Below are 23,504 nucleotides of genomic sequence, written 5' to 3' on the forward strand. Positions count from 1 at the left end.
TACTAGACAGCCACTAGAGGGCACTTCCGTGTTCTTAGAACCCGAAAAGTGGGCTATACGACGCTGGACGTCCTCACGCTATGTGAGGACCAACAGCGTCGCCAAAATTCCCATAGGAAAGCATTATTTAATGCTTTCCTATGGGGAGGTCTAATGCGTGTGCACGGCGCATGCGCATTTAGTCTCCCCCTCCGGCTGATGGAGAGTCCCTTTAAGCATTTTCTCATTGGGGAAATATGTAAAAGCAACTTGCAAAACCTGCAGTTCTCTCGCCTGCAGCCTTTGTAAGCCCTCCCCTTCTAGCCCCACCCAGACCTTTTCTGGCTGTCCAATCACAGACTTCCCAATACAGCTCAATCAAGTCTTTGCAAGGCAGGTGCTCTGGGAAACTGCTGCCTCTTGAGTGATGTCCACTGAGTTAAACAACCAGGAAGTAACAGGATTGGTGTCTGATTGAAAGCACGGGGGGTATAACCAGGTTACTTTACAAAAGTGACAATCTCTGTGTAAATCTGCACTTTTTTTTTTTTTAATTTAACAAAGAGGACACACTCTTCACACAAAGCTTTTCAATAAACTAAAGTGCTTTAGAGGTTTGCCGTTTCCCTTAAGTAACACTCCATCCCAACCATTACAGACTTCTATAGGGGTGCCAGGCTGGAGAGCTTTGGTACCCTCCCAAAGTATTTTGTCAGTTTGATAACTTACCTGGGGTCCAGTGAGCACCTGCCATCACCACCTTTACCCAGAAGCCTCTGCATTTTTGACTATTTACCCGAGATGGGCGCCAGGGCACTTCCGGCCCCATAATTCACTACAGCAGGTTGTGAGTATCATGGCTGGTGCCGACTACTTAACCAATATTTCAATTCCGTCCAAGCAGGATTCTACTCCTTTCCCATTGACTATCTATTGCTCATCCAATGCGATGATAAGGTACTAAATTGGCAATGATTAAAAAAATCCGATTTTGTTCGATGTCACACAGTTAAATACGTTTAGCACGGGTAAAGAGGATGTCGGGAGTAATGCATGGCTAATGGGAAGGACAATGTATTTTATACAATAACACATAGGTATATTGTCTCAGTAACTCCTCTAATGTGACATTTTACTCATATTCTGCTGGACAATACCAGGTTACGTCCTATGGATGCATATTATTATTTTATTATTTATATAGCGCCATCAGATTCCGTAGCGCTGCACAATGGGTCATATAGTAGTAGATACACTGTATATGTGGTAGACCTACAAACCCTTGTGTCATATAGGGATGTTACTGCGTCCCCCGGAATTTAATTTACTGGCACAACTGCAACACGAACCCAGAACCTTCCTAACCGGGTTATACACTAAACTATGAATTTATGACAAATAAATCAGATTGGAAAAGTGGAGCCAAAAATCTGGAAAAAGTCCCCAACTCAGCCATAGTCTATTTTTGCAAATCGGATTTAAATTTGTGAAAATTCTGAGTTTAAGACAACCCTGCGAGTGTTTTCTCAAGACTTACTGGTTTGTACATTCTCATCTCTCTGATACAGCAGGCAACATCAAATAGAACATTGATTCGTATTGATTTGTATGCAAAGGCAGCAGACAAGATCGGTTTTAGATATATCCCCAATAAAAGGGAATAATTAGATGCTTGCATTTCACTGAGGGTATATTTACTAAATAGTGTTATTAGTATTTGTGTACTGAAGTGTCCCTTTAAACGGACACTATAGTCACCAGAACAACTACAGCTTATTGCATTAGTTCTGGTGTGTAGAATCGTTACCTTCAGGCTTTTTGCTGTAAACACTGTCTATTCAGAGAAAATGCAGTGATTACATTACAGCCTAGTGATAACTTCACTGACCACTCCTCAGATGGCTGTTAGAGATCCTTCCTGGGTCATGGCTGCCTAAAATGCATCCAAACATTCAGTATCTCCTCCCTCTGCATGCAGACACTGAACTTTCCTCATAGAGATTCATTGATTCAATTCATCTCTATGAGGAGATGCTGATTGACCAGGGCTGTGTTTGACAAGGAGGAAGATCAGGGGCAGAGCCAGCACAATTCAGTCTCAGCCAATCCTATGGGGAAGCACTGTGATTGGATCAGGCCACCACTTCTGATGATGTCAGCAGACTGCTTGTTTTTCTGAGTCTAACAGCATGCAGAGTTACAGCTTCAGGCTTGAATACAGTAAGATTTTTACTATATTTATGGAGGCGTGAGGGGCCCAGGGGGGCTAGATGGTGGTTTTAACACTATAGGGTCAGGAATACATGCTTGTGTTCCTGACCTTTTAGTGATCCTTTAAGATTTTGTTTCTCAGCACAAATTGCAAAAAAACTGACATAGCCTGCCAGAAAAAGTTATCTGCAAGTCACTCCCTGGAAAAAAGTTAAATATTTTGGACATGGTAGGGTTTCAAAATAAAACCGTGCACAGTTCTTGCACTATATTCACTTCAGCAAGCCGAAGCTGGTTACACTACCGGTAACCAGCATGAGCTGACAGGAAATGGGGCTTTGATCAATGTGTAAGAATCCGCATGATGGCTGGCGGGAGTATAATGAACACGTACCAGAAATCACAGTATGGCTCTGGAGAGCAAGAGTTAGAGAGACATGTGATCCAGCATGGGAGTGAGAGATGGGGGTGTGCTTGTCAAATCCTTGGACTCCACTCTGTAAGAGTTTCTAAGCTGTCTCTCGTGCCCACATTTTGCTTTACGTTTTATTACAAAATGTATTGAGAATGAGCTATGGGTACAATAGTGTCCTGCAGTACATCTACTATCTGTGGCATGCGGTATCTGCCAATGTGGAGACTGCAAACCAACAATCCTTCCCATTTGTGCAGCTTAAAACCAGCCAATCAGAGCACGGGATTAATTATTACACAGCTGGTCAGAAAGTGGTCTCATGTGAATTCTTTCTGACAGACATCATAATAAGAAGTGATGCTCGGTTTCATCTCCCTAATGAATACGTTTATTTTAAAAGAAAAGGGTGGTTTTTATATAGTACTTATATAGCCAACATAAGAGAGATTAGGCCTTTCCCCCTTCACACTGATGTAAAACCATTCTAAGTTACATAATGTACACCCAAAACAAACTCCCAGACAGGTTTAAAATAACACAGTGCATCTTTACTCCTTACATAACTTCTATTTCGACATGTAAAGTGTTCATCTAACAGAAAATAAAACCTCAGTGCTTTGTAAGTCATCTTTGAGGATGTGCTCTCACCCAAAATATTTCCCACATTCTGAGCACGAAAATTTTTTTTTTTCCTGAGTTAATCTTCAGACTGAAGAGATATGATTTCTTTGTCATATGTTTCCAAAATTCAAACAGTTCCTATCCTGTGTGAATTCTCTGATGTGCAAGAAGATCTGGTTTCTGTGCAAAGCTTTTCCCACACAAAGAACACCGAAATGGTCTCTCACCAGTGTGAGTTCTTCGGTGCTTAACAAGGGCTGGTTTCTGTGCAAAACATTTCCCACATTCCAAACATGCAAATGGTTTCTCCCCTGTATGAGCTCTCTGATGTCTAAGGAGCTCTGATTTACGGGTAAAAGACTTTCCACATTCTGCACAAGAAAATGGCTTCTCACCGGTATGGGTTCTCAGATGCCTAATGAGATTGGACTTCTGGGTAAACGCTGCCCCACATTCTGAGCAAGGATATGGCTTAATACCAGTGTGACTTCTCAAATGAGCATTGAGCCCCGATTTGTGACTGAATTTCTTTCCACATTCAGAGCAGGCCAGTTTCTTTCCAGTATGGACTGCCTGATGTTTTCTATGGTCCATATTATTAGTGATGCAGTTTTCATAATCTGAGTAATTGTAGATGTCAGCTGTAATGTGTGTCCTCATGTGAGCATCGTAAATAGATTTATTGCTAAAGTTTTTACCGCAATAATTGCATTTCATTATCAACAAAATGTCTTCCTTTAAACGCATTCTTCCATTTCCATATTCTCTAATAATAGGAAATGTATATTCTGTCTGTGAATGTTCTGTCATCGTATAAAGGTCTGTGAAATGTTCTTCTTCAAATGAGTCTGGTTCCTCCTTAATATGAGTAGTTGGATATTCTGTCTGTGTATGAGTCACGGGTGTATAAATATCGGTGAGATTTTCTTTTCCGTGTGAAGATGATTGCCCCTTAATATTAGTAGACAGATATTCTGTCTGTGTCTGTTCTGTGGGTGTATAAATGTCAGTATCTGTGAGATTTTCTTCTTCTTCACATGAGGCTGGTTCCTCCTTAATATGGATACATGGAGATTCCGTCTGTGCGTGTTCTGCGGGTTCATAGATGTCAGTGTCTGGTGGATGATAATGTGATGCTTCCTTAACGTACATATCAGTAAATTCTGTCTGTGAATGTTCTGAGCATGTAGGCAAAGGACTTTCATCTTCGGATGAAGCTGAGTCTTCAATGACTTCGACAATACATTTTTTCTTCTGCGTCACAGCTTTACATTTATCCAGATTATTTAAAATAAAACTTTCCTTGCCGGTTAAACAGTCCATTGAAGAAATGGACGCATGAAATCCTTCAAATAGATCTTTTCCCACGGATTCATTTGCTGAAATGAAACATACAGTGATTAGATAGTATATACTTTCAATAGGAATCGATTTAAAGTTCACTCTGCACAGGATTTGGTTATGTGTGAATAGATTTATGTTTGTGTGAGTTCTAGTGTATCTATGATTTTACGTACGTACGTGCTTAGAGTTATTCGCTAATTGTATTTATGGGTGTGTATGCAATAGGCTGATGATGTATGATTAAGAACATGGTTAATTTGGTATCTGTGTATATCTAGCTATTGATGAACTGCTTTTAGGGTTGCCACCTTTCTTGGAAAAAAATACCGGCCATGATAATTTGCATTATTATTTCTGTATACGTGATGTCACTGGACACGACGTTACGGGATGTTGCATAACTTTGGGAAGAGGAAAGTTCCCTAAAATACTTATTACCATGTGTACTATGTCTGACACTGTGTGTAGCATTGTGTATGTGTAGCAATGAGTGTAAGTGTGTATACTGTGTTAGAGTGTGGGTGTATTATTGTGTGTATACCATATCTGATTGTGTATGTGGTGTGTGTTTTTGGCAGTGTGTCATTATGTGTATACTGTGTCTGATTGTGGATGTAGTCAGCCAGTGCAAGGAGTTTTGGCTACACAGGCTAAGATGCATTTTAATGCGTCCTATGTGTCTCGTAACACCCTCTTTGTATCTCTTACCTTCTTTAGCCACTTTTCTATTTCTTATCCCATCTTTTGAATGTCTTACCCCCTTTAGCCCCTTTTGTGTATGTTATCCCCCCTTTGTGTGTCTTACATCAACTTGTGTGTCTCTTACTTCCCCCAGCCCCTTTTTGTGTCTCTTTCTCCTCCCTTAGTCCCTTTTGGGTGTCTCTTTCTCCTCCCTTAGTCCCTTTTGGGTGTCTCTTTCTCCTCCCTTAGTCCCTTTTGGGTGTCTCTTTCTCCTCCCTTAGTCCCTTTTGGGTGTTTCTTTCCTCCTCAGTCATACAGACATAGATATACAAGCAAAAAAAGACATACATGCACAAAGACACAAACATTCAGACATACAACCTGTGGCGAAACCGACCTCGCCACGTGTCCTTGGAGGGGGCTGCTTTCCCGCCTCCTGACTATGGCCCCTGGGAGATTTGGCCCTTTAAATACAGTATTTGGGCATATTGTATTTTATTGTGCGGCTACTGGCTCTTTAAGCACAGTGAATGGACTTACTGAAACTTTTTGGACACGTCCTCTTCCCCGGATCCATTGTTCTCCAGCAGGGTGTTGTCCCAGGGACACTGCCAGACCAGTGGCAACTGGTCTGAGCAGGAAAAGCCATGCTTGCAAGTGAAAACAAAGGACTTCGACCTAACCGTTAAACCCCTGAACCTATTCAAGTGAATTTTGGATATGTTTGTCCCCAAGTTATACTGGTTAAAATAATATAAGTTTTATGTATGTACGATGTTAACTCACAAAGTTATAAAAATTTATAAAAAGTGTAACTTTTCAGCTTGGAGATAATTGAGTAGATACAGTAATTGACTCAATTATCTCCTAAGCAGAGGGGAGGAATATGCTGGGTGTGTTTCTATTGTCCCATTGTGTCTGATTGGTTGCTGTACGTGCATTGTATGTGTTGTAATGTGTTTATTGGTTGTTCTGCAAAACCCTGTGGGCAGTACTATGTTTTGTGGATTGTGAATAAAAGAGGCTGTATGTGCCAGTACAGGGAGTTCCTGTTTAACCCTCAAAGTGAAGTGTCGTCTCATTATTGGGGGAGGATTTATTGCATGCTGTTCCAGTTTGACTGCTAGGAGTGCAAACCTATTCGTATGGTTCCTATTCAACTGTCTACAGCATTTAGAGGCTTGAGAGGATTTATATGCTTCTCAGATTCGGTGATTGTGGTGTCTTCCAGAGTGCTTGGAGTCCTCAGGAAACGCTAGGAGCATCCTTTAACGGAGGTACCCAGTCGGGGTGCCAGGCGATCCGTTACACAACCATACAGTCATACAGGCATACAGACAAACAGAGACACATTTATACAGAGACATCCATGCTCAGGCATAGAGACACAGACATACAGCGGTCAGGTGAAAACCCTAACTGCCATTCAAGTGAGGATGCCCACCAATTGTATTGACTGATTCCCCTGGGAGCCAATCACAGTGCTACATGCCTTCGCTTACATCTAAGGCTACGTGATTACTGTGGCACACAGTAATCCGTAAAACAACCACAAAGTCATCTGGAGATAGGAGGGGGACCTCCTTAAGAAAAGCCCCACAGCGCTATACATGAGAGCCATGTTGGGATTTGGCTCTGGGTTTGTGAGTACCTGACTTCCACTCCCGTTTACAAATTATTTGTACTGACAATATTACACTATATTGCTTTGTGTATTTTACAGATACATCCAGAAGTGTGATCCACCTATTGTATTGTATGTATTATATTATTGATATGTTTTTGGGGTACTTCCTGTACCTGAGAGATAATTGGGTTATCCTACTTTGGACTCAATTATCTCTAAGACACAGAGGTGCCGGGGAAGGGCTTGTACTTTTTCCAGTGGAGACCCCATGCAGGGGGTCTGTACATAAAAAGCTAAGTGTAGCCAAATAAAGTTCAGCTGATCTTCTACCCAATACGACTGGTTGCCTCCATTATATTGGGAAAATCTACACATCAATAGCGCTATCACAACACTCAGCACATCTGGAACTAGGACTGAGGATCGAAGGAGACACGACAATAGCCTAGAGAACCCGTGACAGGCACACTCTTCACACATAAAACACGAGAGATAAAGTACTTTAGGGGTCTAGACTATCCCTTTAAAATGGATCTGCTATTGCCTACTCTTTTACCCTCTCTTTTGTGCACATCTCACCATTCCCCCTATACTCTCCTAGTCGTTAATGCCCCCTCCCCCCTGCCTCCCAGAAAAGTGCAGTTCTATTGTCTGCTGCCACTGCAAGCCCTCCCCTTCTAACCCGCCCAGACTCTCTCTGGCTGTCCAATCAGACTTCACATTTCAGCTCAATGAGACGTCTTTGCAGGGCAGGTGCTCTGGGTTATTGCTGCATCTCGAGTTTAGCTTCACTGAGCTAAACAACTAGAAAGCCACGCGACCAGCTGTCTGATTGCCCATGAGGAGTAACAAGGCTAATTTATAAAAGTGCTAATTTCTATTGAAACCTGCACATTTAGTTAAATGACAAAAAGATGACACACCCTTCACACATAAAGCATTGTAGCCCAGAGTGTCCCTTTAATTGTATCACGTGGATCAAGGCAGATGGCTAGAACACTGCAAACCGATATCATGACAGATTGACTTTAAGATGAGTATATGCAGGATGTCATTTGGAAGAAGACACTCACATCAGGTACATATGTGCCTTCCCTACATTATGGAGCAAGGAGATCCCCTGACCGTTCTCTTCATTCATAGGTTTTAACTCCAGAAGCTTTCATATTTGGGGATATCAAGGTGGATAAGTGTGCTTCCCATTGTGGTAGGTGAGCTTGTGTTTCTTGTAAATACACATTATAATGTACATTCCAGGTAACATCATCCAGATTCTGACCCATTGTGGTAGGTGAGCTTGTGTTTCTTGTAAATACACATTATAATGTACATTCCAGGTAACATCATCCAGATTCTGACCCATTGTGGTAGGTGAGCTTGTGTTTCTTGTAAATACATATTATAATGTACATTCCAGGTAACATCGTCCAGATTCTGACCCATTGTGGTAGGTTTGCTTGTATTGCTTGTAAATACATATTATAATGTACATTCCAGGTAACATCATCCAGATTCTGACCCATTGTGGTAGGTTTGCTTGTATTGCTTGTAAATACATATTATAATGTACATTCCAGGTAACATCATCCAGATTCTGACCCATTGTGGTAGGTGTGCTTGTATTGCTTGTAAATACATATTATAATGTACATTCCAGGTAACATCATCCAGATTCTGACCCATTGTGGTAGGTGAGCTTGTGTTTCTTGTAAATACACATTATAATGTACATTCCAGGTAACAGTGTCCAGATTCTGACCCATTGTGGTAGGTTTGCTTGTATTGCTTGTAAATACATATTATAATGTACATTCCAGGTAGCATCATCCAGATTCTGACCCATTGTGGTAGGTGAGCTTGTGTTTCTTGTAAATACATATTATAATGTACATTCCAGGTAACATCATCCAGATTCTGACCCATTGTGGTAGGTGAGCTTGTATTTCTTGTAAATACATATTATAATGTACATTCCAGGTAACATCATCCAGATTCTGACCCATTGTGGTAGGTGAGCTTGTATTTCTTGTAAATACATATTATAATGTACATTCCAGGTAACATCGTCCAGATTCTGACCCATTGTGGTAGGTTTGCTTGTATTGCTTGTAAATACATATTATAATGTACATTCCAGGTAGCATCATCCAGATTCTGACCCATTGTGGTAGGTGAGCTTATGTTTCTTGTAAATACATATTATAATGTACATTCCAGGTAACATCATCCAGATTCTGACCCATTGTGGTAGGTGAGCTTGTGTTTCTTGTAAATACATATTATAATGTACATTCCAGGTAACATCATCCAGATTCTGACCCATTGTGGTAGGTGTGCTTGTGGTTCTTGTAAATACATATTATAATGTACATTCCAGGTAACATCGTCCAGATTCTGACCCATTGTGGTAGGTGAGCTTGTGTTTCTTGTAAATACATATTATAATGTACATTCCAGGTAACATCATCCAGATTCTGACCCATTGTGGTAGGTTTGCTTGTATTGCTTGTAAATACATATTATAATGTACATTCCAGGTAACATCATCCAGATTCTGACCCATTGTGGTAGGTGTGCTTGTATTGCTTGTAAATACATATTATAATGTACATTCCAGGTAACATCATCCAGATTCTGACCCATTGTGGTAGGTGAGCTTGTATTTCTTGTAAATACATATTATAATGTACATTCCAGGTAACATCGTCCAGATTCTGACCCATTGTGGTAGGTTTGCTTGTATTGCTTGTAAATACATATTATAATGTACATTCCAGGTAGCATCATCCAGATTCTGACCCATTGTGGTAGGTGAGCTTATGTTTCTTGTAAATACATATTATAATGTACATTCCAGGTAACATCATCCAGATTCTGACCCATTGTGGTAGGTGAGCTTGTGTTTCTTGTAAATACATATTATAATGTACATTCCAGGTAACATCATCCAGATTCTGACCCATTGTGGTAGGTGTGCTTGTGGTTCTTGTAAATACATATTATAATGTACATTCCAGGTAACATCGTCCAGATTCTGACCCATTGTGGTAGGTGAGCTTGTGTTTCTTGTAAATACATATTATAATGTACATTCCAGGTAACATCATCCAGATTCTGACCCATTGTGGTAGGTTTGCTTGTATTGCTTGTAAATACATATTATAATGTACATTCCAGGTAGCATCATCCAGATTCTGACCCATTGTGGTAGGTGAGCTTGTGTTTCTTGTAAATACATATTATAATGTACATTCCAGGTAACATCATCCAGATTCTGACCCATTGTGGTAGGTGTGCTTGTATTGCTTGTAAATACATATTATAATGTACATTCCAGGTAACATCATCCAGATTCTGACCCATTGTGGTAGGTGAGCTTGTGTTTCTTGTAAATACATATTATAATGTACATTCCAGGTAACATCATCCAGATTCTGACCCATTGTGGTAGGTGAGCTTGTGTTTCTTGTAAATACATATTATAATGTACATTCCAGGTAACATCATCCAGATTCTGACCCATTGTGGTAGGTGAGCTTGTGTTTCTTGTAAATACATATTATAATGTACATTCCAGGTAACATCATCCAGATTCTGACCCATTGTGGTAGGTGAGCATGTGTTTCTTGTAAATACATATTATAATGTACATTCCAGGTAACATCATCCAGATTCTGACCCATTGTGGTAGGTGAGCTTGTGTTTCTTGTAAATACACATTATAATGTACATTCCAGGTAACAGTGTCCAGATTCTGACCCATTGTGGTAGGTGAGCTTGTATTTCTTGTAAATACATATTATAATGTACATTCCAGGTAACATCGTCCAGATTCTGACCCATTGTGGTAGGTTTGCTTGTATTGCTTGTAAATACATATTATAATGTACATTCCAGGTAGCATCATCCAGATTCTGACCCATTGTGGTAGGTGAGCTTGTGTTTCTTGTAAATACATATTATAATGTACATTCCAGGTAACATCATCCAGATTCTGACCCATTGTGGTAGGTGAGCTTGTGTTTCTTGTAAATACATATTATAATGTACATTCCAGGTAACATCATCCAGATTCTGACCCATTGTGGTAGGTGTGCTTGTGGTTCTTGTAAATACATATTATAATGTACATTCCAGGTAACATCGTCCAGATTCTGACCCATTGTGGTAGGTGAGCTTGTGTTTCTTGTAAATACATATTATAATGTACATTCCAGGTAACATCATCCAGATTCTGACCCATTGTGGTAGGTTTGCTTGTATTGCTTGTAAATACATATTATAATGTACATTCCAGGTAACATCGTCCAGATTCTGACCCATTGTGGTAGGTGTGCTTGTGGTTCTTGTAAATACATATTATAATGTACATTCCAGGTAACATCATCCAGATTCTGACCCATTGTGGTAGGTGAGCTTGTGTTTCTTGTAAATACATATTATAATGTACATTCCAGGTAACATCATCCAGATTCTGACCCATTTCAGTTAGTGGATCTCAGACAAGTTACAAGTTGAAGTTGGAACTAGTAAATGCATTTTTCTACACCAAAAAGATGTGATTTTTCCCTTACCTTGCAATATTGTTAACACCTGTTGATATTTGCGAAGTATACAAAAATACTGTAAAGGATTTCCCTGTATTTACCCGTGTTCATTCGGTTGCTTCCTCTCCCTGCTCTTTAACTGCCTTGGAACGATTTGTTTTAATTATGTGTTCCGGAAATGTATTCGTTCTACCGAACAGAGACCACTCTGGGTAGCAATCAGAACTTAGAACACCGAGTAACCACACGAAAAACCGCAACTTATGGAGTGCTCCTAGGTGGCCGCCATTCGGCATATAAACACGTGGCGAGAACAAAGGATGGCGGCCATCTTAAATCTTCCGAATGCGGCCAGCGGGACTTACTCATGGATTGCCTGGAACTGTTTTTGGCATGGCAATCACACGAATGCCCGGTCATTATGGAAGTCCCGTCTGACCTATTTTCACCCATATTATCAAACCGGCGTTCGGGAGTTTTAATCTACCGAACAAGGGGAGCATTCTCATGTAACCAGCTGCAGCATAACTATGGTGGTTTTCGTGTAATTCTGCACGAACGGAGACCGGCTTTTGCTACTGATTTCATGGAACTCTAAATCGGACACCACCACATGGCGAGCCGGTCAAATTTCCACACGATGCGACACGGAAACTACCGAACGGATTTTCGTGCAATTTGGATATGTGACTCCCAGTATCCTCAGCTACCCAGGGATGTGGTTTATATGTTTATATGTTATGCAGATAGTATTTTTCTAAAAATTTTGAAAATTGTTAATGTTTCTGGCCAGCAGATCATTGAGTTTAGTATGTTGCTGAAACTCAATGATCTAGCCTGGCCCAGAGGAGGAGTCTGTTACTGTATAAATTGAATGCCTGTTGCTACCAGTAAATCAGTCTTGTTCCAGCATCAAGCTTTGTCTCATGTGTGGATTATTTGGCGATACCAGCGTTATTTTACCCTGTGGATTATTGTGGTTATTCTGTTATTGGGAAAAAGGGAATACTAGACAGTGATACAGATTACTACCGTCACAAATACCATGGACTAAATAATTCTTACCCAGTGCACTGAGAGGTTGGTGAGTCTCAATGATCACTTCCTTGTAAAGATCTCCGTGCCCTTCTAAATATTCCCACACCTACATGGAAAAGAAGAGAGTGACATGCTTACACCTTATTGGAACCTGATACACACAATGATACAGTCACTATCCAGACACATCCCTTGGTTTTACTGTATAAAGCCCTTGTCAGAAGGTCTCCAGAGCAAAGGTTAAAGCTACACTATAGGCACCCAGACCACTTCAGCTCTATGAAGTGGTCTGGGTGCAGTGTCCCTGTCCCCCTTAGTCCTTCAATGTAAATCATTGCAGTTTTTGATAAACTAGTGGTTGTCAATCAGACAGACAATAGAGGCATTTCCTGCTTGCTAAGCGATTTTTGATGGTCTAACTGGCCCTGGATGTTCTAACTCTCTGCATGAAGACATCCAGCGTCAATTAAATCAGACCAGAGGGTACTATAGAATCCCTTTAACTGCAGTAACTTATTTATATTACTTATTATTAGAAACATCTATTCGTAAAGTGTTAATTGTATCAGTTTGTAAAGTACTATAAAACAAAATCTTTTCATTTACTGCTGAAGTTTTTGTGTCCTTCTATTACACCATAACCACCAAAAACGTGACAGTCCCAATCCTAGCAGCCTCACCTCCCCAGTCAGAAGGTGGATGATCTTGTTGGTCAGTTTCAGGATCTTCTTATCGTGGTTCCTCTCCGGAATCAGTGAGTGAGGTGGAGGCATTCTGTTGATGCCCTGTGTCCTAGAGATACTTTGTGACACGTGGGGACTGCTGCCATTTATAACACGCTCTTCATTCTTCTTCATAAAAATATAATCCTGATAATTGAAACACATATTACTTATATAAAAATGCAGAGAGATCATTTACCATCACTGAATTTTACAAAAATTTATGGATTTCAGTATTCATTTTTCTTGGAACATTCTAAGTTCTCTATAGAAATAGACACATTACCTACAAGAAACAAATCAATGGACATGGAGGCCACACAATTTCAGGAACACAAACTCACTGACTATATGTGGACACCCAAACACTTTAGAACAACACAGCCAGAAATCTTTCCAGTCACACAGCTGACCTTTAGATATTGGGACACTCTAGGCTGTAAGGCGAAATTACACGTCAAGGCACCCTTAAAGACCCTAAGAGCAGTTTCACCTGATATACCCCTCCAGAGATGGCTCATGGCGAGGATCTCCCAAGTTTGTCAACTCCTAGACAAACAGGTAGTAATATCATTCCCAGAGCTGCAAACTAAATTGAATCTACCTCCCCATGCTATGTTCCCTTATCTACAACTTAAAGGAATCAACTCACGTGACTATCCAACAGCCTACAACATACCATGACCCTCTCCCAACCCAACTGATTGTAGATCGATGCTGTGTAGCCCTCTCCAGGCCAAAGGCCACAACCCCCCACTCTGCAAAACACACTGGGAAACAGCCAATCTGCATCCGCGAGTGAGTGGAGCAGTCTAAGAGCACTCAATGACCTGTCCAAATGGACAAAATGCTAAAAACATATTGAGGCCCACAGGAAGCTACTGTATAGGTGGTACATGAACCCCCACAAGTTTCACCACATATACCCGACTGTATCTCCACTGTGCTGGCAATGATCGCTCCATGAAGGCACACTCATACACTTGTGGTGGACGTGTCAAAAATTTCAGCCTTTGTGGTCAGAAGTCCAAAACACACTGGCTATACTAGGTGTCCCCAACTTCCCTAGAAAGGCTGAGACTTAGGGACGCTTGTCCCTAAACACAATCAAAAGATTGACACGCATTCCGAGAAGCATGGAAAGTATGGGAAAAAAACATATGATAACCGCTAAACAAAACATGGGGCACGCACGCCTAACCCTACCTCACAGATCCAGAGGGTGACTAACCCAAAGTATATGCACTCAACCAATATTTGAGGCTCACCGATGCTAAATATAACATCAAGAGGTTTACATCTACCGTACCTCCACACTACACCAACAGTGGAATGATGTTTACTACACTGTTACCTAGGTCACGGTTTAATTACCATAGTTTTAACATCGCCATGACAACTGTTTGTTTGCCTTTGTAAATGGCACCCTGTTATGTTGCATCTGTTTACTGTTCACACGGTATTACGCTTGTTCCGACATGTAATGATCTTTCTTCTGTAAAGTTGATACATTATCCATTTCTTGCTATTAAACCAAAATAAAATACAAATTTAAAAAAGAAACATAAATCTATATGTCTTTTCCCAGAAAAGGTCTATATATACTGTGGCATGGTCAGGGTAACCGGTTGGAACGCTCTCTATTGCCAGCATGATAGGGTTAATCGGTGGAAGTCAGCCCTTTCAGGTGAATGTAATTAACCGCGCTTATCAAAGTTACTAACGACCTAATCGCAGCCAAATCCAAAGGCCACTACTCCATACTAATTCTTGACCTCTCAGCGGCCTTTGACAACGTTGATCGTGTTCTCCTTCTTCAAACTCTTCAATCGCTTGGTCTCTGTGACTCTGTCCTCTCATCATTCCCAACGCTCATTCAGTGTCTCCTTTTCTAATGATACCTCCTCCCCTCGCCCTGTCTCGGTTGGAGTCCCACAAGGCTCTGTCCTTGGTCCCTTTCTATTTTCTCTCTATACTGCCTCTCTTGGCAAACTTATTACCTCTTTTGGATTCCACTACCACCTCTACGCTGATGACACCCAGATATATCTCTCCTCCCCGGACCTCTCCCCGCCGCCCTGCAAAGTGTCACTGCTTGCCTTTCTTCCATCTCTGACTGGATGTCCTCCCGCTTTCTGAAACTCAATCTCTCTAAAACTGAGCTCCTTGTCTTTCCTCCTGCTAATACTGATCCTCCTCTCTCGCTCTCCCTTCAAATTAGTGGTATCCACATAAGTCCATCCTTGCAAGCGCGCTGTCTTGGCATCATACTTGTTTCTGGCCTCACCTTTGAGCCTTACATCCAGCATGTTGCCAAATCCCATAGATTCCATCTTAAAAACATAGCCCGCATCCGCCCCTTTCTTGCACCAGATACTACCAAGGAGCTTGTCCATGCTCTAGTAATTTCCCACATGGATTATTGTAACCCTCTCCTGATTGGTCTTCCCAAAAGCCGTACTGCACCGCTAGAGTCCATAATGAACGCTGCTGCCAGACTGATTTTCCTCTCTAGTCGGTTCTCTCACACCTCTGCCAATCCTTAAATTGGCTTCCTGTATGCTATAGGAGTCAATTCAAGGTATTAATTCACACCCATAAAGCACTGAACAACTCTAGCCCCTCTTATATCTCCTCACAGATCCATAGGTATGTCCCTTCTCGGTCTCTACGCTCTGCCTGTGACCACCTCCTGACCGTTGGCCGGTCCTGTACGGCCAACTCACGCTTGCAGGACTTCTCGTGGGCAGCTCCCTTCCTATGGCATAGCCTGCCACCTACCGCCATCAGACTCTCCCCTAGTCTTGCATCTTTTAAGTGCCTTGAAACCCATCTCTTTAGGAAAGCGTATGGCCTCCAAGACTAACCTCTACTTCACATACCTGTCTCTTGCTCTCTCCTAAAGGGCAGCCCACCTTATTTGACTGCAAATTCCTGTCCTAATGAGTTTTACATTCTATAGGAGGTGGTGTGTAAAACACATTAGGACAGGAATTTGCAGTCAAATAAGGTGGGCTGCCCTTTAGGAGAGGGCAAGAGACAGGTATGTGAGGTAGAGGTTAGTCTTGGAGGCCATAAGCTTTCCTAAAGAGATGGGTTTTAAGGCACTTCTCCTATAGAATGTAAGCTCGATCGAGCAGGGTCCTCTTCAACCTATTGTTCCCGTAAGTTTTCTTGTAATTGTCCTATTTATAGTTAAATCCCCTCTCAGAATATTGTAAAGCGCTACGGAATCTGTTGGCGCTATATAAATGGCAATAATAATAATATTATAATAATAACCTGCACTAGGGGTTTAACAGGTCAGCCTCTGAAGGCATCAGGAAGTCTAACAGCTGGGAGAGAGGAGGCAGTTAAAAGGACCACTTCTAAACCCCTGAACCAAAAATAAAAACAGTTTAGTTGATATACCTCCAATGAATACATACATGCATATTTTCATGTATGTATAAATTGCGAATATAGTTTAAAATAGCTTACAAAAGTTGCAGTTCTTATGACTGCAGCCTTTGTAAGCCCCTCCTCTTTGTTCCCAGTTAGAGACTTTCAGTCTCTTCACAAGGAAATACCCAGAGAGTTCTCATTGAGAAACCTCTGACTTGGTCCCCACGTGCAAATGCGCCGGCTCATGCACAACGCTGCATGCACGTATACCAGACAGTGTACAGGGATGAAGCGGTCAAGCTGGTCTGAGGTCTGTGAGGGAGGCGGAGCCAGGCACACTAGAGTAGATCATGCCTGACACTTCCCTTTGCTCAGGGGAGCTAACAGAATTAGGACGGATTCCTCTCTGGCTGTTTGATTGACAGGTGGGGGGAGTTCCCTGGTAGATTTATAAAAGTGAGAAATAAGTACTTTTATAAACTGAGTTTAAATGAGGATACTCAGCAAGCTGAAGTGCTTTTAGGGTGTGGAGTGGTCCTTTAAGCCTGAGACCCTAAAGAAAAAGGTAGTGTGTAAAAGCCTGTGTGGTTAAACTGTTTAAAACTGGGAACTGGATTAGCTGGCCAGTTGGATAGTTAGGAATACTATCATTTAGTTAGTCTCCAGGATGGAGTAGAGTTTATTTTCTGTTTGTTTTATTTATTTCTGTGAAGCACAGCATTACAAACCTGGTTAACAGGGACAATAAACTGCAGTACTATTTTATCCTGATGCTGTCAGGGTACTCACCTGTGAGACAGACAGCCAGACGTGGTCGCTCCTGGAATTCCCAACAGGGGACTTGAACCGGGGTACTTATCTATCCTAGTCCTGCTCTCTGCCTCTGAGCCACAGCAGCTTTTCCAGAGACTACTGATTCCGGTCTTGTTCATCCTGGCTTGGCTACTACACCGGGGGCTGCACCTTGACTTGTCTGTATCTCACCTGACTCTGATCTTCATCAGCAGGGTATTTAAACCCAGCCTCGCCCTGTACTCATTGTCAAGTCTTTGATCTAGTGTTCCTGTGTCGTACCAGTGTTCCTGTTTATTCTGCTTCGTATATTTGACCTCGGCTTGTGACTACGTTTATTCTGACTTCTGGCATCCTTTGACCTCGGCTATCCCTCGACTATCCTGCTGGTTCTGTCCTTGCCTGTCCTGCGAATTTGGTACTGCATCCTGCACAGCCCCCGTGCACAGACCCACAGGCCAGGTGAATTCTTACCTGACCACCTCGGCCTGTGGCTATCTGCAAGGGTGAGCGACATATCTGCGCTACAGACTCCCAACTCAGGTAAGACCCTGACAGATGCTTGCATTTGAAGTTTATTGTCAAGAGCCCGGCCATCCTGCCACACACATATATATATATATATATATATATATATATATATATATAGCGCCAATATATATACAACCAATCATTTCTTGGCTTAAAGATGCTTTGTCACCTTCACGGGTCTTGGCATGTTTTACAAATACTGCTGATAGTGACATCACTGCCTGGGGTACAGTGGCCCGAACGTGCCGCCATCTGCAGGCTTCAGCTCCATGCAGAATCTGCTTCGTCCACCAGAAGCCCCCATCAGTGCTTTACTCTTGCTCATGCAGTACGAAGGTCTATGGAGGATCCCGCAAGACAAGAGCCTACATACATCGTGTATCCCAATAAGAGAAACAATGCCGGATTCCCATGGCCGTTGCTAGCGACAGTTTTGAGCAGTAACAAAACTTGATGGCGGAAGCTCGGACTTTTGTCAACTTGACGATTTGCCATAAGTAAGTTAGAATAGCCCCCACTTTGTCTCAGAATATCTTTTGTCTATTTTACAATTTCAATGAACCTCCGACACCATCAACATGACGATATCATATAGATTATATCTTTAAGAAATGTGGATGACTGAGCTGCCTTACTATCTATCCAAACATCACAACTGTTCTTATGACCCTGCTAAAGACCTACTTACACAGAATACTTGGAGGAAAAATAAAAATAAAAATAATAAAAATAATAATAACTAGAAAAGCTACAATTTCTGGGGAAATTGTGTGAAGTGTTCTTGCCTCCACCAGTAGTCTACAACTGGAGTGGGCGGAGTAACTGTTATTATTTATTTATATAGCACATTTAATTGCAACGTTGTTGCCCAAAGTGCTTCACAGTTACATTAAAACATACATTTATAAAAACATTAGCAGGTGCAAAAGGCCCTGTCTATGACATCACTTGCTGCTGCAGCCTGGCACAGGTCAGAGTATTTTGGTGGTTGCCATCTTCAAATGGTCGTATTTTAAAAACTATAAATCCTACAGTGAAGAGCTTTATATTGTGAGAATCGCAAGACCCAGACCTACATTTTGATGCATATTATGTCTGAGATATTAACAATGAAGGCACAGTCGCAGTGTAGAAATTGCCCTTCAAGTTTGATCTGGCTAGAGTGGAGTTTCAATGAATGTCAATGGACGGCGTGAGTTGCAAACAAATGGTCATATTGTGAAAACTATCAGGACTATGGCTTAGCTGTGGACATGTTTGGTGGCAGCAGGGATAGCTGAACATTTTGATATAGGATTTGTGTAGGTGGGCTTGAAAATGAGGGAGTGGTGGCAGTTTAGAAATCATGTCCTGATTTTTCAGCTTTTGCCAGCTCCCACTCTAGCTTTGCCATTCATTCCTATGGGACAAATTTCGCCACAAGAACGACGATATTCCGAGAACCATTCGGCAAAACGTTCCACAAAGTAATAGCAATCCGATCGGGAACAATCTGCACGTTTTGGTATATTTTTGTCTATGTAGTGTAAAAACTGTGGGAGGTGTTAGGGTGGTAAATTTGGCTATAATAAGAATAATATATATGTGAGATAACATTAAGTGGTCTTGCTATGTAAGAACACTTAATAAGTCAGGATATAGATAACATTTTTCAGAATGACTCACCTCCCCAGTCACCAAATAGACAAACTCAAGGGTGAAATCCAAGATCTTCTCAGTCATTTCACTCCTGGTCCTGTTCATCTCTGAGTTGCTCGGAAGCTCTCGGAATTGGCTCTGATCTTCCTGCACCTGCTCGAACTTGTATTCACCCCTACAATTACTCAATTGCATCTATATTTTACACCAATTTCAACCTAAAAAGAAATGAAACGTCTCATATTACATTTCCTGCCAATGGACACTCTCCTGTCATTAGCTTTCATGGCAACCAGCGACACCTCTCGTCATGTACATTCAAAGAAGGGGAGATCACTGTACGAATACAAACCAACTTCCTTTCTTGGAAAAATCCCAAACAGGACTTGGTGGAAAATGTGAACACTGCCTCTGAATGCCATTATGCATTTAAAACAGCTAACATACACCATTAAAAAAAATAGTGCTAAATCGTCTGGTAACTACTCATGTTCGCAAACTTTACTCTGTATCATATCACTCTGCATAAAATCTCTGCATCAGATCATCCATTTTGCCTCCCTTGGATCGTATCGCTCCTTTCCAACCCCCCACACATCGTATCGCTCCTTTCCAACCCCCCACACATCGTATCGCTCCTTTCCAACCCCCCACACATCGTATCGCTCCTTTCCAACCCCCCACACATCGTATCGCTCCTTTCCAACCCCCCACACATTGTATCGCTCCTTTCCAACCTCCCCCACACACACACACACATATATATATAAATAATAGAAAATATATATATATATATATATATATATATATTTTCTATGTCCCTGGAGGACTGAAACGTTGACACCATTTACAAAAAATTTGGTGCTTTGAATAAACAGCACGATTTGAAATATATTATTATATCAATGCTCTATATATTATTATTATTATTATTATTATTATTATTATTATTATTATATCAATGCTCTATATATTATTATTATTATTATATCAATGCTCTATATATTATTATTATTATTATTATTATTATTTCAATGCTCTATATATTATTATTATTATTATTATTATTATATCAATGCTCTATATATTATTATTATTATTATTATTATTATATCAATGCTCTATATATTATTATTATTATTATTATATCAATGCTCTATATATTATTATTATTATTATTATTATATCAATGCTCTATATATTATTATTATTATTATTATTATTATATCAATGCTCTATATATTATTATTATTATTATTATTATATCAATGCTCTATATATTATTATTATTATTATTATTATATCAATGCTCTATATATTATTATTATTATTATTATATCAATGCTCTATATATTATTATTATTATTATTATATCAATGCTCTATATATTATTATTATTATTATTATTATATCAATGCTCTATATATTATTATTATTATTATTATTATATCAATGCTCTATATATTATTATTATTATTATTATTATATCAATGCTCTATATATTATTATTATTATTATTATATCAATGCTCTATATATTATTATTATTATTATTATATCAATGCTCTATATATTATTATTATTATTATATCAATGCTCTATATATTATTATTATTACTATATCAATGCTCTATATATTATTATTATTACTATATCAATGCTCTATATATTATTATTATTACTATATCAATGCTCTATATATTATTATTATTATATCAATGCTCTATATATTATTATTATTATATCAATGCTCTATATATTATTATTATTATATCAATGCTCTATATATTATTATTATTATATCAATGCTCTATATATTATTATTATTATATCAATGCTCTATATATTATTATTATTATATCAATGCTCTATATATTATTATTATTATATCAATGCTCTATATATTATTATTATTATATCAATGCTCTATATATTATTATTATTATATCAATGCTCTATATATTATTATTATTATTATATCAATGCTCTATATATTATTATTATTATATCAATGCTCTATATATTATTATTATTATATCAATGCTCTATATATTATTATTATTATATCAATGCTCTATATATTATTATTATTATATCAATGCTCTATATATTATTATTATTATATCAATGCTCTATATATTATTAATTATTATTATTATTATTATTATTTATTATTAATATGCTGTCACTGTCTGCATTGTTCTGCTGACATGTTAATAAAGCTGGTTGTAAGGTTCTGATGACATCTGACCTGTTAATAAAGTTATCTAGGTGTTAGATTATTTAATAAACCCCTAAACCCAGAACTGACCTCCCCTGGATTCCGTCCTCTCAACACAATAAGGAAACGTCGCCGGACATTGCGTACCGGAAGTAACATGGCCTTGCGTCTCACGGTTCCTGCTTGCGTTCCAAACGGTCCCCATAGGAAACAATGATTGGCTCGGGAGGCGCAAAGCCCGCCGGGAATTGTAGTCATTGTGTCAGCAGTTTGCTCGGCCCTGGAATAGTCAAAGCTGGGCTTCGGGAAATGTAGTGTGATTCACGCTGTCCTACAGCGCTTGCCGAGAAACGTCAACTACAACTCCCAGAGCTCATTGCGTCTTATTGCCCTGCCCCAGATAGTGATGTTATTATCAACCAGACTAAATCCATTATTATTACATAGCAATTATTAGCTTAGTGTTATCTATAATACAATATACAGTATTTAGCAATTTATATTATATAATAAATATAATATATCATGTACAGTAATAGTGAGGTATAATAATAAATATAATGTACAGTAATAGTGCGGTATAATAGTAGTAAATATAATGTACAGTTGATACCGGAGAAACTGACGGAAGCCAAGCACAGAGAGATGGACACAGGTTTCTTCAGGAAGGAAGAGATTCTTTATTGGATCACCGATCGGGACTCAGAGGGACTAATGTCACCAAAATACAGCAAGTTCTGAGCCCCGGACAATAGTGCAGGCTCCTTATATAGGCACATAACTCCTCCCATATTAAGCTCCACCCGCACATTCTCTTGACCAATCAATACAAATAAGAATTAACTTCCTGTTTGACCGCATGTCTTATCCAGCACAATGGAGGAGGGGGAATACTATATCCTGTATTCTTGCACATGCTCCGTACACTACTGATCATATCTTTGCCACGTGCAACCAACCGACCGATACACCAGTATATGCACGTACACATGCCACGTGGTAATCTCGGCCTACTAAATTTAGTTTTACCGAGATTCCACCACATTCCCCCCTTTGATGCCTCTTGATATTTCACAATTACTGAGGCATCACTTAACCTTGGTTTGCATATACCTCAGGTTGCCATGAACCAGACCAGACTTTTTTGATGTGAATCCCTCAACACTCCTCTTCCTGCATTGGTTCTCCCTGATCTAGAGCCTCGTATTTATATATGGCCATTATCTGTGCAGCAGCCTTTCTCTCTGCTATATTCTCTATAACGCTCTGCACAGACCTAACTACTAAAGGAATAAGACATGGTAGGAGTAGACACAATATTAAAATTAGCATGACTCCGCCTACCGATGCCTTAAGCCCTCCAAACTGCTCATACCAGTTACCAAACCAACTACTTGGATTATACACTTTCCATACCTGAGTAGGCACATGCGCTAGTTTAACCATATGGCTAGTGAGCTCAGCTATTGCTTGCCCTTCATCATCTATTTGAAGACAGCAATTGCTCAGGTTAAACTTCCCACATACACCTCCCTCTACTGCCAATAAGTAATCCAAAGCTAATCTATTTTGGTAAACTGCTGTCCTCATCCTGGTATTATGCTTGAGAAGATTGAGCGCTTGTGAGGTCTCATTAGTAATTATCTCAACCACCGCCTGTAACCTTATAATGCGGTTGAGCATATTTATTGGGGTTCTATATCCGAAGGTACCATCCTCTGCCCAAGTGGCTGGCCCATAATAGTCTATCATAC

At 39.9% G+C, this 23,504-nt stretch overlaps 1 protein-coding gene across 1 annotated transcript; it reads right to left on the reverse strand.

Annotated features, from left to right (window-relative positions):
- Positions 1-3,131: 3,131 nt before the first annotated feature.
- On the reverse strand, positions 3,132-21,892 carry LOC134575227 (oocyte zinc finger protein XlCOF7.1-like). Its single transcript, XM_063434483.1, has 5 exons — positions 21,841-21,892; positions 19,558-19,748; positions 13,144-13,332; positions 12,491-12,569; positions 3,132-4,605 (listed from the first exon to the last, which is right to left on the reverse strand). Exons 2-5 carry the CDS (start codon positions 19,723-19,725, stop codon positions 3,365-3,367), a joined length of 1,677 nt encoding a protein of 558 aa, XP_063290553.1. The 5' UTR covers positions 19,726-19,748; positions 21,841-21,892; the 3' UTR covers positions 3,132-3,364.
- Between the last annotated feature and the right edge of the window lie 1,612 nt (positions 21,893-23,504).

The sequence above is a fragment of the Pelobates fuscus genome, chromosome 10, assembly GCF_036172605.1.
Source record: "Pelobates fuscus isolate aPelFus1 chromosome 10, aPelFus1.pri, whole genome shotgun sequence".
Classification (NCBI taxonomy): domain Eukaryota; kingdom Metazoa; phylum Chordata; class Amphibia; order Anura; family Pelobatidae; genus Pelobates; species Pelobates fuscus.

Bases quoted from the DNA above. Each gene is read 5' to 3' on its own strand.
- LOC134575227 (XM_063434483.1), bottom strand. From the start codon at position 19,725: ATGCAATTGAGTAATTGTAGGGGTGAATACAAGTTCGAGCAGGTGCAG. The intron at 13,333-19,557 runs GTGAGTCATTCT...TTCAATTATCAG, and splicing joins TCTATTTGGTGACTGGGGAG to GATTATATTTTTATGAAGAA. The intron at 4,606-12,490 runs GTAAGAATTATT...GTTTCATTTCAG, and splicing joins CCAACCTCTCAGTGCACTGG to CAAATGAATCCGTGGGAAAA.